Below are 17,442 nucleotides of genomic sequence, written 5' to 3' on the forward strand. Positions count from 1 at the left end.
CCCCTATCTAGATGAGACTCAATACATTTATTTAATCCTCTCCTTTAAAGGAAATCTCCACTTGCAGACACAAAATCTTCATTTGGTGATGTCTAACAACTCAACTGGGATTCACTAAACAGACTCTGCTATTTAGAGTTGCAGTAAAGTAAGACATGGTCCCAAACCCAGCTAAAAAGTTAAATCTAAAGATTAGGGTGGATTGAACCCAGTCACTGTTTCAAGAGTGTATCGTCCACATGAGACAATTCTATTCGAGACGAGATTATCCACATTTTGATGAGATAAGTACTCTCAATGATTTTTTTTCCAAACTCGAACATGAAAATTTACTTAAGATAAATCAAACATGTATCAATTATATATATAATTAAACCCTCCGCCCCTGCTTGCATAGGAAGAATGACAAAGGTGCAAGAGTGGTCATCATCACCTCCCATGCCACTAACATCGAGCTCATTGATGTTGCTTCATGGTGGGCCTCCTCTATTTCTTTACTCTACCTATGGCTATATAATTTTTTCCCCAGGAAACATTCAACCATATCACACTATCATGAATTTCCCTTCAGATTTCAACACGTGGGGTCTCCAATAAAAGATTTACAATTCTTTTAAAAAGCTGTATTGTATTGTATATCAAACAATCACGCTAATGAAAAGCTCATATATAGATTTCCAAATGGAAAATGATTTTTATACATGCAGAAAACTAACAAACATTTAAGGTGAGAAAGAAAAAGATGAGAGAAATGTAATTAATGTAATAATATATCATATATGTAATAAGAAAAAGAAAAAGAAAAAGAAAAATTGAGTGTCTATCAAATATCTACACTATTTATATATGATTACTCATTTCAAATATAATCTACACTCAAGAGTGTATAACTCTCAGGTAAGGAATCCCCTATACCACTTGTTATGATAAGGGGAACAACTACAACATTGACAACAAAAATAATAACATTATCATGAATAAGACCAACATGTTCGTTCTTTAAATAATATCTTTAAAATAATATCTTAGGTTAGAATCTTGTGAATTTTTTATTATTGAAAGAGCTAATTTCACTATGATAAAAAATGACTCAATAAATACACTAGTAATGCGCCAAGAATGTGAGTATTAAAATGTTTTCTAAATCCCAGTACAAGTTGACATTCAATCAACAAATTTAGGTTCTAACAATCTAAAACAGCCAATAAAGTTAAAAAAACCACTACTATTGAAAACTAATATCCAAATAAATTGTGGAAATTAAATCTAGAATTTTTTTTTCTTCGGAAAATTAGAATGTCTTTAAAATTATATTCCAAATTTTAGTTTCTAAAATATATTTTCAAAGTACTTTTAGAAATTACTCCCTCCGTTCCTGATCTTTTGTTGTTTTAAGTTTTGGCATAAATTCCAAAACTTTTGTTGTTTTACACACCCAATGCATTTTTTCTCAATTTATTTCATGTATACCCTCATTTAATACAACATCTCTCACATACCACCTCTTATCTTCACCAATCAAAATCATAGCAAGTTTCTTAACCAATAACTATTAGTCTCTTTCTTCACTTTTTTTCAACATTAAATAGGGGTGTTTATGTCAACAAATATATCAATGATTGCACTCTTAAACAATGTGCATAACCTTAAACAACAAAAGATCAAGAACGGAGTGAGTAGTATCCGGTAGCTGGTTACATGACAATACACTTCACGGGTAGAACAACCCAAATCTCCATTGAATGTTGATATCACGGGATCCACATTGGGCGACCCCTTAGACTTTTTTCAACTACAGAACCAAACAAGCTAGATGTCTATTGATTCACCTAGTTGGAAAGATTGAAGTTTCATGTTATTTGCCAAAGTGGTAATTGCACTAAGCAGCTAGCTGTACTTGTGAGTGCAAATACGAGGGAGGAAAAATGCTTCAAAACTATAGAACAAACCACATATGGTGCACATAGTGCCAATATGATGATGTATGTGGGGAAACATTCTCACGCTTCTCTGACAGACAGTAACTCTTGGATCGATCAAGCACAGGCCAAAGTCTCAGGTTTTCATTTCCTTTTTTTCTCTTTTCTATTTAGCGCCGATCTTTGTCTGTGGGTCCCAAATCCATTGACCAATAGTCAAATCCATCCATAACTAAATTTTCCATTCTCCCACTCCTGTCAATTTCTCAAGTGATCCCATGTTGGAATCGGAATAAGTGACATTCAATCGACATATGAGTATCGCACATGCTAGAATATTGACAAGGCTTAGAAATTATTTTCATTTCTTCATACATACTACATGTAAATAATACATGCATTCATAGTGTTTTCTTTTTCTCTTCATTTCTTACTTTGAGTCTGTTTAGTGTCTGCACTGCGCCGTTATCTACATGTCAATATCCTTCTCCATCTCTACTATGCACGGTTTATTATACTAATAATAACGTATAAGTATAGAACCTTATTCCTTCTCATCACCATTCCCTCCTTTCATTTTTATAAACACATAAAGCAACTACTTTTGCCAAAGGTTTTAGCACAGCAAAATTCCCATCATATTCACCACTCTCACTGTGTCTTTCTTCTTTCTACACACAACCTTCTATATCTCTCTGCAAGACTTTGCAGCTCTTTCTCTCAACCAGACCTGTGTGTTCTGGCTCTGCACAAGCTTGTTTTTCTCAATGGAGAACAGCCCACTTCAGCTTTTGCCTCATCTCATTGTCACACTTCTTTTGATAACTATTTTGCTTCCCACAACTGAAGAAGGTGGAGCAGTTTCTTCCATCAAAACTGATGCACAGGCTCTTCTTTATTTCAAAAAGATGATTCAGAAGGATCCAGATGGAGTTTTGTCAGGGTGGAAGCTCAGTAGGAATCCATGCACCTGGTATGGAGTTTCTTGCACTCTAGGAAGAGTTACTGGGATTGATATCAGTGGGAATAACAATCTTGTTGGGATTATTTCTCTTGATCCTCTTTCTTCTTTAGACATGTTATCTGTTCTGAAACTGTCTCTGAATTCATTTTCTGTAAATTCCACTTCTCTGCTTCAGCTTCCATATAGTTTGACACAGCTTGATCTGTCCTTTGGTGGAGTTACAGGTCCTATCCCTGAGAATCTTTTCTCCAGTTGTCCAAACCTGGTTGTTGTGAATCTTTCTTACAACAACTTGACAGGTCCAATTCCTCAAAATTTCCTGCAAAATTCTGATAAGCTTCAATCCCTTGACATTTCTTCCAACAACTTGTCAGGCTCAATTTCTGGTTTAAAAATTGAGTGCAGTTCCTTGTTGCAGCTTGATCTATCTGGCAACCATTTATCAGACTCAATTCCCATCTCTTTGTCAAACTGCACCAGCCTTAAGAGCTTGAACTTGGCCAATAATTTCATTTCTGGGGGAATCCCAAAGGATTTGGGTCAGCTGAACAAGCTTCAGACTTTGGATCTTTCACACAATCAAATCACAGGATGGATCCCTTCAGAATTTGGAAATGCTTGTGCTTCACTTTTAGAGCTTAGGCTCTCTTTCAACAACATATCAGGCTCAATCCCAACTAGCTTCTCTTCTTGCACTTGGCTTCAAGTTCTTGAGATTGCTAACAACAACATGTCAGGGGAATTACCAGAGTCAATCTTTCATAGCCTTGGATCATTGCAGGAACTGAGGTTGGGAAATAATGCTATCTCAGGGAAATTTCCATCTTCAATATCATCCTGCAAGAAACTGAGGATTGTGGACTTCAGCTCAAATAAAATCTATGGATCTATCCCCAGAGATTTATGTCCAGGAGCAGGTTCCCTTGAGGAGCTTAGAATGCCAGATAATCTCATTTCAGGTGAAATCCCAGCTGAACTTTCAAAATGCTCTCAACTGAAGACACTTGATTTCAGCTTAAACTACCTCAACGGTTCAATCCCTGATGAGCTTGGACAGCTTGAGAATCTTGAGCAGCTAATAGCATGGTTCAATGGCTTGGAAGGAAGGATTCCACCAAAATTGGGCCAGTGCAAGAATCTCAAGGATCTTATACTGAACAACAATCACCTCGGTGGTGGAATTCCCATTGAGCTTTTCAATTGCAGCAACCTTGAATGGATATCACTCACAAGCAATGAGCTCAGTGGTGAGATACCTCCAGAGTTTGGCCTCTTGACAAGGCTAGCAGTTCTGCAGCTTGGAAATAATAGTTTGAGTGGTGAAATTCCATCAGAGCTTGCAAATTGTAGCAGCTTGGTGTGGTTGGATTTGAACAGCAACAAGCTCACAGGAGAGATCCCTCCAAGGCTTGGAAGACAGATAGGAGCAAAATCATTGTTTGGAATCCTCTCAGGGAACACTTTGGTGTTTGTGAGAAATGTTGGAAACTCATGTAAAGGAGTTGGAGGGTTGCTAGAATTCTCTGGAATTAGACCTGAAAGGCTCTTGCAGGTGCCAACATTAAGGACTTGTGATTTCACTAGGCTCTATTCTGGTCCTGTGCTTAGTTTATTCACTAAGTACCAGACTTTGGAGTATCTTGATCTTTCCTACAACCAGCTTCGTGGAAGAATCCCGGAAGAGTTTGGAGACATGGTGGCTTTGCAGGTTCTTGAATTGTCTCACAATCAGCTATCTGGTGAAATCCCTTCATCACTAGGCCAGCTAAAAAATTTAGGAGTGTTTGATGCATCGAATAATAGATTTCAGGGTCATATCCCTGACTCATTCTCAAACCTCTCATTCTTAGTGCAGATTGATCTTTCTAACAATGAGTTAACAGGGCAAATTCCATCTAGGGGACAATTAAGCACACTTCCAGCTTCTCAGTATGCAAATAATCCAGGTCTTTGTGGTGTTCCATTGCCTGACTGCAAGAATGAAAACACCAATCCCACAACAGATCCAAGTGAAGATGCTAGTAGAAGCCATAGAAGATCAACAGCACCATGGGCAAACAGCATTGTCATGGGGATTCTCATCTCTGTTGCTTCTATATGCATTTTGATTGTGTGGGCAATTGCAGTGAATGCAAGGAGGAGGGAGGCTGAGGAGGTGAAAATGCTTAATAGCTTGCAAGCATGTCATGCTGCAACAACATGGAAAATTGACAAAGAGAAAGAGCCATTAAGCATCAATGTAGCAACATTTCAAAGGCAGCTTAGGAAGCTGAAATTTTCACAGTTGATTGAAGCAACCAATGGGTTCTCAGCAGAAAGCCTAATCGGGTGCGGAGGTTTCGGTGAAGTATTCAAGGCCACACTCAAAGATGGTTCATGTGTTGCTATCAAGAAGCTCATTAGATTAAGCTGCCAGGGTGATAGAGAATTCATGGCTGAGATGGAAACCTTAGGGAAAATCAAGCACAGAAACCTTGTCCCTTTGTTAGGGTACTGCAAAGTAGGGGAAGAGAGGCTCCTTGTATATGAATACATGGAGTATGGAAGCCTAGAAGAGATGCTTCACGGGAGAACAAAGACACGCGATCGACGAATCCTAACATGGGAAGAAAGGAAAAAAATTGCAAGAGGTGCTGCTAAAGGACTTTGTTTTCTCCACCACAATTGCATCCCTCACATCATCCACAGAGACATGAAATCAAGCAATGTGCTGCTTGATCATGAAATGGAGTCCAGGGTCTCTGATTTTGGAATGGCGAGATTAATAAGTGCACTTGACACACATCTCAGTGTGAGCACATTAGCAGGAACACCAGGCTATGTTCCACCAGAGTACTATCAAAGCTTCAGGTGCACTGCAAAAGGTGATGTTTACTCATTTGGTGTTGTGATGTTGGAACTTCTCAGTGGGAAACGCCCTACCGATAAAGAGGATTTTGGTGACACTAACTTGGTGGGGTGGGCGAAGATGAAGGTTCGCGAAGGAAAACAAATGGAGGTGATTGACAATGATATGCTTTTGGAGACTCAAGGATCAACAGATGAAGCTGAAGTTAAAGAAGTGAAAGAGATGATACGATATTTGGAGGTTACTTTGCGGTGTGTTGATGACTTGCCTTCTAGAAGGCCAAGCATGTTGCAGGTTGTAGCCCTGCTGAGAGAGCTTATACCTGGATCAGATGGAAGCAGCAACAGTGCTTGAAATGAACCATATTGTTGTTCATAATCATGATGACAAGTGATGAAGATATATTTGAGGCTTGTAAGATTTTCTCTATAGCTGTTGTTACTGAGATGTTGTGCCTAGTTTCTAAATTTCTTTCTTCACTTGTTGTGTTGTGTAGTATTTGTTATCAGTGATACAATGTTACTTCAACCAATATTGGCATTGGAGTAATTACATATGTGAAATCAGAAACCAATTGAGGCTCATTAAATTAAGGTGATCTAATCCCCATTAATAAGGCAATGCAACAAACAAGAAAAAGGTGATATGCTAAAGATTGATGACTTAGCTTACTGATTCACTCTTAGGAAAATTAAGCATTCTTGAGAAAAACTGGGATTGAGGTTGACTGTTCTGGCATAATGCCTGTGATTTTCTCAGCCATGGAATTTAGCTGCGCCCAATAAAGATTCAATCAGTAAAAGGTCACTTTAAGTGATTTGGGTAGTTTGTGTAAGGTCAAGAGCTTATTTGAGCTTATTTTAGAGCATATGTGTTTATGCAGCGTTTTAGAGAGCTTATATAAATAACTTATAACCTATTTATTAGTTGTTTTGAGTTTATTTTCACAACTTTTTCAAAATAGTTTATGAAAAAGAGCATGTTTATTTATAACTTACTTTCAGCTTATTTCAATCTATTGAAATAGCTTATGCATAAGTGCTTATGTTATGGCAAAGGGTGCTTAGTTAAACTGTTATTCCAAATGCATCCTAAGACCTTTAAGTATGTCAAGAAACCTATGTGCATATATATGCTAATTAAGAGGCTTATCCGCTAATGGGTTAAAATATGGAAGATCAAACCTATCTATATACAAGTTAGCAAGATTATTTGCTAATTGGTAAAATCCCTTTATGTGGCACATACCCATATAGTCTTTACTTAACACATTATACTAAAATAAAATTGAAGATATCACCTTCTGATTATTTATGTTATTTGGTTGTATATATTGCGTTTTATGTTTTCTGATCTATCATAATGAAAAAAACTTAAAGGTTCTTAAGTTTCAACTCAAAATTTGGAACTTTAAGCAATCTTACTTATAGTTACTTAAGCTGTCCTTACATGCTACCTAGAGTTCTTTAACAACAGTTCTACTCTCTAATTGGAAGCATTTTCAACTTTGACTGTAATAACTTCCTTATAATTGAACACAGTTTAAGTAAGAACTCAAATTATACTAATTAATTATATAAATTCTTATTTTAAGTAAGAACTCAAATTTCTCTAAGAAATAAAAACTTTAAGAAGGAAGAAACAAATTGAACACAGTTTGAGGAGGAGGATCCACGGTCCAAATCTGAACTAAAAAAAAATACCAAATGGGCCAAAGCACATGATCCAGAATTAAATACCCACAACCTGGGCCGGACAAACCAACAAGCATGCATGTTGATGTCTTGAGACAGCAGACAATTTGAAATGACTATATTCTCAATCAGTGGCGAAACTTGATCGGAATATTTGAGGGAGCTAAAATACTATGTTAATACATGAATTGATTTTTTTAATAGTAATACGAGCAAATGGTCATTTTTTATTCTTTTTGAGCTTGTATAATTAATAGTATAAAAGTTATTATCAAGATTAATGATAAGTTAAAAGATATAAATGAAGTCGTAAATAAATACATAAAGACTTTCAGTGGAGCCAATTGGATAGTTGGTAAAATATAAAACAATGTGAAAATAACACCTTAAAAACAGGTGTAAAGTGGAATTGATCCCTAGACCTGGTGAATAAATAGCAAGGCACTAACCACGGGGACACGAGAAATGTATGTCATAAATTCGCTTAAAAAATATTTATTATATTTCTTTGGACACAAAATAGTCCCAACAATTCCTAATATAGGAATTTTCCAAAAGCATGAGGGAGCCAGGGCTCCTCCCTGTCCTCTCCAAGGTCCGCCACTGTTCTCAATCCTCATCTAGAGGATCTAGTTAAATAAATTTTCCTTTAGTAACCTTATTCAGTCTCTAATGTTGTGATGGAATTTTCTGTCGCTACATTGTGATATGAGACTTAAATTTATGTTTGAGTATCGATGGCAAAGTTGACAATTTTGTGACAGATATGGTGGTCGCTAAGTGTAGTTTTATATAATAAAATAGGTATGGAAGAGATTTAACGACGGAAGTTTCCATCGCTGTTTTGTGACGAAGTTTTTGTGACAATAGCGACAGAACTATTGGTCGCTAAGTGTATCTTTGAAATAATATTGGGTTAAATATGTTTTTGGTTCTTGTAAAATATGAGTAAATATCTCTAAAAGAATTTCATAGCTTTTAGTCCTCAACACTAATGAAATTGGTGAAATTAGTCACTCGTTCATTTTGTGGTGGTTTAAACCGCCACTAAAACTGAGAATAAATAGTTTATGACGGCTAAAATTGTCGTTAATACACAAAAACTGTCGCAAAAAATATAACAGGACTAACATCACATATTTCGATAATGTTATGGATTAAAAGTTATGAATTATTATGAGAAACCAGATTCAATTCACGCATATTATCCAAGGACTAAATACATATTTAACCCTACGAACCTTTCTTCTCAACGAACCCTAGTATGTGATGAATTCAACTAATCAATTTTGCTATAGTTGAACATTTTTAATCTCCTGTAGGGAATTATTTGAGCTGCTTGCACTTTTCTATTGCTCTGGCTGAATTAGTTGGTCAATCATTCTAAGCAAGAGACATATATAGCTAGTTTTAGGCGGTATTATTCAATTCTTCATATAAAATCTCTAATTCTTTTCTCTTTCATAGTTTCATATCTTTACTAAGCCAGTTGCTCGATGACTTTTTTTTCAATCTTTTTAGCCAAGTCGTGTCTTCTTTTGTTTTTAGCAAATGCATTTTATCTTCAAACATGGCATTGTGTAGTTAATTGTGGATGTCTTAAATTTTGAGCAATATTTACTTCTAATGATTTTATTAATTAGTCCAAGTATAATGCTCAATACATATTTTTCCGATGAATAAAAAAAATAATGCTCAATCTTTTTTTCTTTTTTAAATGATTTAGTGACAGATTTTAATTTAGCCACTAAATTAATCAATGATCCCGTTGCTAAATTCATCACGTATTTCCACCACTAAATTTGTTAATAATTTTGTCACTATCTCTAACACTAAGTTCATTGCTAAATTAGTCACAAATTTCATTGCTAACTCGGTCGTTAAGTCCATCTCTAATTCAAACGTTGATCAACCACTAAACATTATTGACTAAGGTATTTGCTACGGTAAATTTGGTCGCTAATTCAGTCATTAATCAATTTAGGAGTTGAATTGGACAGTTTTCATTACTAAATTTGTCAATAATTTCGTCACTATTTCTATCGCTAATTTCATTGCTAAATCGGTCACAAAATTCATTGCTAACTCGGTCGACGCTAAATTCATTTCTAATTCATACGCTAAATTCAGACACTGATCAACAACTAAACATCATCAACTAAAGTATTTGCTACGGAAAAATTCGGTCGCTAATTAACCAATTTAGCAACTGAATTGGACAATTTTCTGGTAGTGTCCATATTATTTCTAGTGGCGCACCTAACACGAATTAACTACATTTGTATACCTTTAATCTCTATGCACGCAACATGTATGGTATTGTATCATATACTTCTATAAATGTATAAAATCTATTTCGTTTTTAAGTTGATATAAAGGCTATTGATTTAAAAAAAAAGGCTATGAGAATTTAGAAATGTAGTAGTAGTGGACATTCCAAACTACATAGTATAGAGCCGTATTTGAAATCCAAATTATTGAAAGTAACTCATTAGGATGATTAGCCTTCAAATTAAATACGTAGTTCCCTTAACTAATGAAAGAAAAAGAATTCTTGTACCGTAGCTATCTAAAGAGTATATGGATAAAGCCAAATTCTTGGGGCGTAGCAATCCATTATAGAAAGCCAAAAAGAGAAAGGTTGCATTGAAAGGTGGGGAAAGAAAGAGGTGCACGTGGTCCCTAACACCAGAAATCATTAACAGGGTAACCCTTTTGAGCACCACCTATCTGCCTTAGTTTTTGCCTTGGTTTGAATTGTCAAAAGAACAATCACCAAATTAAACGCCACACCCACTTTCTCTCTACCTTTTATCTGTTATATTGAGATTTCCCCCCTTTGATATGAGAATTTATCAGCAAATAACAAAATTAATTATCATATTTAGAATGCTCATTTGGAAAAACTCAGCCCAAGAGCAGTGCCAGATATGTAGAGATTTTAATCTATGAACAACAGACATATAATTTTTACTTATGGCCCCTCAATGAATTGCTAGATAGGTATGGCCCCTCAATGAAGTTAGATCACAATGTCCAAATATATATATTGGTTGAACAAAATTCTACTAGTCATTCTAGTTAGTGATGACAATGGATCGGGTCAGGCTCGGGTTTTGCTTTTCCCAAATCTAAAGCCGAACTCCCATGCCTAATCTAAACCCAAAATTTGTTGAGTTTTGAGTTTACCCAAACTCGTTATAGTCTCAAACTCACGTCCTAACCTAACTTGATGCATAGACTTCATTGTAAAATAAAGTGTAACTTATATTTTTTTTGGTGAGAACATTGTTGTTTTATATCTTTTTAAAATATGATATATTGTTGTTTAAATATAATTAAATTGTTAACAAATCAAGTTGTTAACATTGTATATATAGGAGTAGTTTTATAATTTTATATATATTGTTCGAGTTCGGGTGCGGGTTTCACAAAACTCAAATCCAAACTCAATCATATCGGATTTTACCCGTAAAATCGGGTCAGGTTCGGATTATATTGTCATCCCTAATTCTAGTTGAGTGTAACTCTTCCACACAATGGATGAGGTGGTAAGGCATCGATGGTGCTCCGCATTTAATGGTTGCTGCTTCTTCGTCGTATGAAGTCCTTCGCCGATGGTAGCTGTGAAGATGCTTTAGTGCCCAAATAACTAAGTGTCTAAGGTAATATGGTTTTAGATTAATGTACCTTTATTTTGATTTGTCTCTCTCTTCATACATGGGAGAGGTCAAAGCGTCTCAAGATGGGTTAACATTGCCTCAGAGTCCTATGATCATTTCCACTTAGTATGTGATGAACGTCTATTTTGTACTGATTTTTATATGTTGTACTTTCTTTACATAACTCTCAATTTTTTGTGACAATTATGAAATAGGCATGTTCTAGATGATGAATAAATGGAAAAGAGGCAAAAAACTGAACGTCTTCATAAGTTTTCCACTCAAACGTCCTCAAAGTCACTGGTTCATACTGTCCAAGGGCCAAGCACCACACTCAAGGATGGGTAGAGCCGTAGAGGCAAGATCCGTTGTTTTTCTATCTGAGGGGAAGGACACTTGACCTAAAAGATCAAAGCGCTTGTTGCTAACCACGTCGTGCTTGAGAATTTGAATGATGTAGACTGAACCAAGGAGGCTTTTCCTCACCCCCTATATGATCACACCCAAAATGGACCAATTTACACACAATCTAATCCAACTCATACTCATCACATATTGTTTGTAATTTGAGAGAGTCATAGTATTTTTGTAGGTACTATTTACGAAAGGTACACCTCACTTACAAGGGAGGAGCACCTACACTAACGATAACATCGTCTCTCAACTCACAACAAAAACTTCCAATTCTTTTTAGGTTTAAGGATCAAATTGATCCATAATAATTGAGAGTTTACCATTCCATCCATGGACTAAGAAAATACCTCATACGATCCTTGATTACATAAAATATTGATCGATCAAGTTAAACTTAATTCATAGTAAGATAAAATGTCGGTAATTTCATTCTTATAAATCCAAATTTGCCCGCATTCAAAAACCAATTTCACTATCTTCTCATTCTTTTCATGCTAACTTACTTTAATCCTCTCTAAACCAAGAACTATGACATGGATTCCATGCTAGTTTGCACCTAAATGAATGAAAAAGCAACTGAATGTACCGCCTATACCTACGCTGCTGACACTGAAACCCTTAATTCTCGCCTGTTAAAAGCACATGCGTCTTTAGAGTCTTGTGTGTGTTTGTTTATGTTGAGAACGACGTGTGCCTGTGCACAACCATTTTAACTGTGGCACTGAAAAACATGCAATGTTTTTATTATATATCTATATATGCATTTAAAAGGAAACACAACACAAATGCAATGAAAACGACCCTTCCCTTATTTTTTCTCTCCCTCCATTTTCCCTTTTGTTTCCCACATCGAATTGGATCTTAAAAAGGGTCCTCTTTGGATCGTATATAGAAAATGGTCCCAACCACTGTGATCGTTCACTCAGATGAATGTCACATGTGTCGTTTATTTAATATATATAAGTCTTAAGGGGTCCTTATATGCTCAACCACACTGACAATATAGCATACATCATACTTTAGTCCAACAACATTCATAACTTTGTCTCGTTCTTTTCTGAAAACAACAAAATCGATTCCTTTTTTTTCCTCACCACATGCATGCAATAGATATCCTCACACTATATATAGTTTCTCTCAATTTTTGATATATTTTTTTTAATTTTGGAAAAGCACTCCAATTGGTAGAAAATTTGAATTTGTAAAAACTCAAAAAAAAAGAATATTTTTTTAGTTAATTGAAACTTTTAAAAATAATAATATTTTTATTTGAATTTCTATTTAGAAAAATAGTTTACATTTTGTGAATATTATTTTATAGTGTGATATTATTTGTAAATATTTTCTAGTAAGCTCACTTTAGGATATATACTATATTTATAGCATGACATTACTTCGTGAGAATTAAGAATTTAAAAAGTGAAAGTCAAATTTACATACAGAGTCTGATTTTTATCAAATTATTACTAAGGTACGGTTACCCAGTTACTATAGAAGTCACGAGAGTAAGTGGTATCCAACAAGGAGTTTGAATTAATATGTATTACTTTTGGAGAAGAAAAGCATAAAGTAACCTCCAATGCCAGTAATTGTAAAAATTAAAGTTGCCCTTGATGTTATTAGGTAGGCATAAGAGCATCTTCAATGCTAGTTCTTAATTCATAGTTCTTAGTACTATTCATGTGGGTCCGTATTGTCACATGTGTTTAAGTAACTCTTTGCAGATTTTGCTCCAACTATGAGTTCTTAGTTTTTAGTTCTTATCACTATTTATCCGGTCGTACAATACCATTATTTTCATTTTTTTTATTTTAATATAATTTTGATTTAAATTTAAATGCTAATTTAATACTTAAATTAAATGAATGAGAGAGAAAAAATTAACTTTTTATGCTAAGAACTCAAAAGTAAAACATCTTATATAAGAGCATCTCCAATAAAGTCTTTATTTTGGGATCTTAAAATAAGATCCGGATTTTATTAGATCTCACCATTGGAGCTATCCTACGTGGCATGAGATATTAGTTTTTGCTAAGATCCTTGCCTTAGCTCAGGTACTCTCAAATGTGGGATCTTAAATAAAATAATATTTTTTTTTCTCTCCTTCAATACAAAGAACCAAAGTGAAAAATAGGGAGAGAAATAAATAATATAAATATATTGAGTACTGTGGGTCCAGTCAAAAGTAAAATAAGATCTCAGCCATTAGAGTGAAATGTGCATAGGGGCCTTATGAGTGTCTTAAATCCTATGTGGCAATCTGGGCCCACAAAAAATGAATTAAGTCCCAAAATAAGATCTCACCATTGGAGATGCTCTAAGAACCTAGTTCTTATTTTTAAGAACTAAGAACTTCATGTCATCCCCTTAACTAAAAAATAAGAACTAAAAACCTTGCATTGAAGATGCTCTAAGGGTAAAGCTAACATACCATGAGCTTTAACACAACAAATGAACAGATGAATATGTTAAACGTAACCATCAAAACAGGTTACAACTCTCACTTTTAACAATCCTTGACGAACAACTGTAAATCTCAAACTCCTAAACACTCCTAAACAATATTAATAAAGAATATGAACTATTTTCAAATAATACAAATTTCATCTATCCAAGAGAAAAGAAAACATGAAAGAAAAAAAAATTACAAGATGACTTCTTACAAACTTTTTTCCTGCAATCATCTTTAATTTCCCTAAGGCTGTTAGGTGGAGTTTAGCTTTTCTTCTTTCTTTTTCTGCAGAACAGCATAATGGAGTATACTATAAATGCATAGGTTTGGATGCTCGTTAGCACTGACTTCGAGATAAAATGAAAGCAGAACTCGAGATAAATTAATAGTCCATCCAATTACACTAAACTGATATCCAAACACACACTATATCATTCTTCTGCAGCTTCGCCTTCTGTGTTGGCTGAGGACACGTAACTCACCACAATGGAAGTTTCTTGATCTGATGCAACAGTTGAGTTCTGAAACTGCTGCTTGCAAGCTTGACAAGTTATTTCCATAACAGTGGAGCTAATCTTCTTCATTGCTTGCTTTCTCAAATCTTCAGCTTTTCCGAGCTCAGCTTGCGCTTGTTTCCTTATCCTCTTAGCATTCTCAAACTCAACCTCAGCTATCTCAATTTGGCGCTTCGCTTCTCTCCTAGCCTCTTCCGCGTAAGCCTTCTCCGCCATCGCCAACTTGAGTTCCTCACCAGCAAACTCTTTCAGCCTTGCCACTTCGAAAATGGAATTATCACCCACAACATTATTATTATTATTCCTTTCTGATTCTTCATTCCCTATGTGACCATCATTATTAGTACATGAACCTATTGAGAGCTTCAAACGGGTCTCATTATGGTTTTCCCTGGGATTTCTATTTTCTTTGGGGATTGTTGAAGAAGGTGATAAGAGCTGAAGTTCTAAGTTGTGTGTGTTTGAAGTTGATGGCTGATCAGCTGGTGGTGGTTTTGGCAGTGGAAGTCCTTGCAATGGGGCTATGCTAAAATTGGCCTCATTTGATGGACTTGTGCTTGAAGCTGTTCTAGAAGAGCATGCAGGTTGAAGTGCTTGTAACTCTTGCCGTGGCAGCCGCATATTGCATGTATCTTGATGTTCTATGAAACTCTCCACCCTGAAAGGACACAAGTTTAGCTGATTAATCAAAAGAGGTCATATATTATACTCAGCTCCTCGTTTTTTATTATAAAACCCCTTATTGTAAAACAATAAACGACCTTATAATAAGGGACAAATGGAATGTTATCATGCATTTATAAATATATATTACGACTTCAGTTCAATTTCTATCAAAATCAAATCCTATATAGAACTGATACTCTTCAGAATAAATTTTGATCGATTAATCATCTATCATATCATTATTTATTTCTTTTAATCTCTTCTCATATCTAACTAGGTGCAGATGTGTTTCAAATATTAAGGAAACATTATTCTTAGTGAACCAAGTAAATATCATTTCTGTAAATCTTTAAACTTAAAGCTATCATGGGCTCTCCTAGTCCTAGACTGTACAATGCCAGAATAAGGCGGATAAGGGAGTATGTAATATTCAAACATAATGCTTGTGGATTTGAAATTTTCAACTCATAATGCTTTAGAATTCCCAAGATAGGAAATTTATATAGTGATAATAATATCAAGAAGATGCAAAATCTTTAAATTTGTGCCTCTCTCTTCTATCACTGTAGCTAGAATTTTAGGGTTTGACCTAGCAGGAGAATAATCATTAATATAATAATATAATTTAAGAACTAGTAAAGTAATAGTACTAATAATCTGGTTTCCGTTAAGAACAAAATCAATTCCTCAGCGTGAGGGACTGAATCTCATAAACCAAACACACAGACACCAAGAAAGAAAGAGAAAAAAAAATGGAAAGATGAAAGAATAATGAACATGATAAGAAAAGAGGGAAAGCAAACCTGGAAAACACACGGCCACAGTCACACGAGTGCCCTCTGGTACCACATGTTTTGACATGCGCCTTGTAATCAGATTGCACAGCATACCCTTTGTTACATTTGTCACAAACCCACTGCTTGTGATTGCTGTGCTTCCTCCTGAAGTGTTTCTTGATTCCAACAAGGTCACCAAGGGCATGGCAAGGGTCATGGTGCAAACAACTTGGCTCAGGGCACACAAACACCCTTTTCTTCTGCCCTTGTGTGGTTTCTCTTTTCAGGAGTTTCCATGGCACCTTGTGCCTTCTCCTGTGCATTTGCAGATTCTGGTCCCTCTGAAAGCCTTGGTTGCAGATCTCACACACATACCTGTCTGATTCTAGTAAGGTCTTGGGTGAGAGGGACACCACCTCAGCATCTGGATCTGAAATTTAGAGACACAAAAGTTACAATTTTGTGTGAGACCAGATATTCACCGTTCACCGCGTGGCCGACAACAATAACTAATTCTCTCCGCGCATGTGACCACCGGCAGCCATGACTAATGTTCTGGCTGGTGGTCACATGAACCAGTAAACCCACAAATTTTGATTAAAAATTAAAGCTCCACAAAATTTGTTTGTGATTAAGGACCGACAACAGTGATTGATCCCTGTGGCCGTAGGAAGTGGTAAACCCCAAATTTTTTGATTAAAATTAAAATATTTAAATACAAATTTTGTTTGTGAGAAAAGAACTTGGGGGAAGGGTGGAAGAAATTTGATTCTCAAAAGGGGAAACTTTTTGTGGAGCTCTTACCTGGTGTGCCTGCTGGTCTTCTTTTTCTTTTGTTGTTAAGCACTCCATTTTCTGATAATGCAAAAGCAGCAATATCAGAAGAAGATGGTGCACCAGAAGAAGAAGCAGTATTGTCTAACATGGGTGGTGGGATTTTTGTGAGGCTTTTTAGGACTATATGTATTGTGGATGAGTTAATTTCCACAACTAGTACTACAGCTGGTGAAGGTGTGATAGTGGGTTTCAGCTTTATTCATGGGAAGAAAATGAGAAATGATAATGGCACAACAAAGGAAGAGATAGAGATAGAGAGAGGGGGAAAATGAAAACTGAGGAAGAGAGAGAAAAAGGTGTTGCTTTATGTAATCAGCTTTCTTAAAGGCTTTTTGGTAGCTACTAGCTTTTTCTTTGCTTTTCTTGCTTTGTTGTTTCATTGACCTCTCACCTCGAGCAGGTAAGGTTGAGGGGCAAGTCTTGTTTTTTTTTTTTTACATCGGAAACTTAGGGGCAAGTCTTGTTTATAAAGCTCTAGTGTACTGATTTTGATTTTGAGATAAAAAATAAATGAAACTCATTTATAAGTCTATTCTTATGAGTTCGTTTTGAAACTAATCAGAAAGTGTTAAAATATAACCATAGAGTGTGTTTGGTTTTCGCCCAAATGTTAGTTGGGTTCTTTTGAAATGTGTGTGTGATTTTCAAAGTGCTCACACGTAAAAGATCAAAATTGTTTCATTTACATTTATGTT

At 35.5% G+C, this 17,442-nt stretch overlaps 2 protein-coding genes across 2 annotated transcripts; one reads left to right on the plus strand and one right to left on the minus strand.

The window, feature by feature from the left end:
• Positions 1-2,491: 2,491 nt before the first annotated feature.
• On the plus strand, positions 2,492-6,329 carry LOC130711438 (serine/threonine-protein kinase BRI1-like 2). Its single transcript, XM_057561057.1, has one exon. The coding sequence runs from the start codon at positions 2,687-2,689 to the stop codon at positions 6,083-6,085; it is 3,399 nt and encodes a 1,132-aa protein (XP_057417040.1). The 5' UTR covers positions 2,492-2,686; the 3' UTR covers positions 6,086-6,329.
• Positions 6,330-13,967: 7,638 nt separating this feature from the next.
• On the minus strand, positions 13,968-17,049 carry LOC130713847 (zinc finger protein SHOOT GRAVITROPISM 5-like). Its single transcript, XM_057563660.1, has 3 exons — positions 16,715-17,049; positions 15,938-16,340; positions 13,968-15,126 (listed from the first exon to the last, which is right to left on the minus strand). Exons 1-3 carry the CDS (start codon positions 16,833-16,835, stop codon positions 14,385-14,387), a joined length of 1,266 nt encoding a protein of 421 aa, XP_057419643.1. The 5' UTR covers positions 16,836-17,049; the 3' UTR covers positions 13,968-14,384.
• Between the last annotated feature and the right edge of the window lie 393 nt (positions 17,050-17,442).

The sequence above is a fragment of the Lotus japonicus genome, chromosome 4, assembly GCF_012489685.1.
Source record: "Lotus japonicus ecotype B-129 chromosome 4, LjGifu_v1.2".
In the NCBI taxonomy this organism is placed as follows: domain Eukaryota; kingdom Viridiplantae; phylum Streptophyta; class Magnoliopsida; order Fabales; family Fabaceae; genus Lotus; species Lotus japonicus.

Excerpts from the sequence above, each read along its gene's own strand:
- LOC130711438 (XM_057561057.1), top strand. The coding sequence starts at position 2,687 with ATGGAGAACAGCCCACTTCAGCTTTTGCCTCATCTCATTGTCACACTT.
- LOC130713847 (XM_057563660.1), bottom strand. The coding sequence starts at position 16,835 with ATGTTAGACAATACTGCTTCTTCTTCTGGTGCACCATCTTCTTCTGAT. Across the intron at positions 16,341-16,714 it reads AAGACCAGCAGGCACACCAG|ATCCAGATGCTGAGGTGGTG; the intron begins GTAAGAGCTCCA and ends TCTAAATTTCAG. Across the intron at positions 15,127-15,937 it reads TGTGGCCGTGTGTTTTCCAG|GGTGGAGAGTTTCATAGAAC; the intron begins GTTTGCTTTCCC and ends GTGTCCTTTCAG.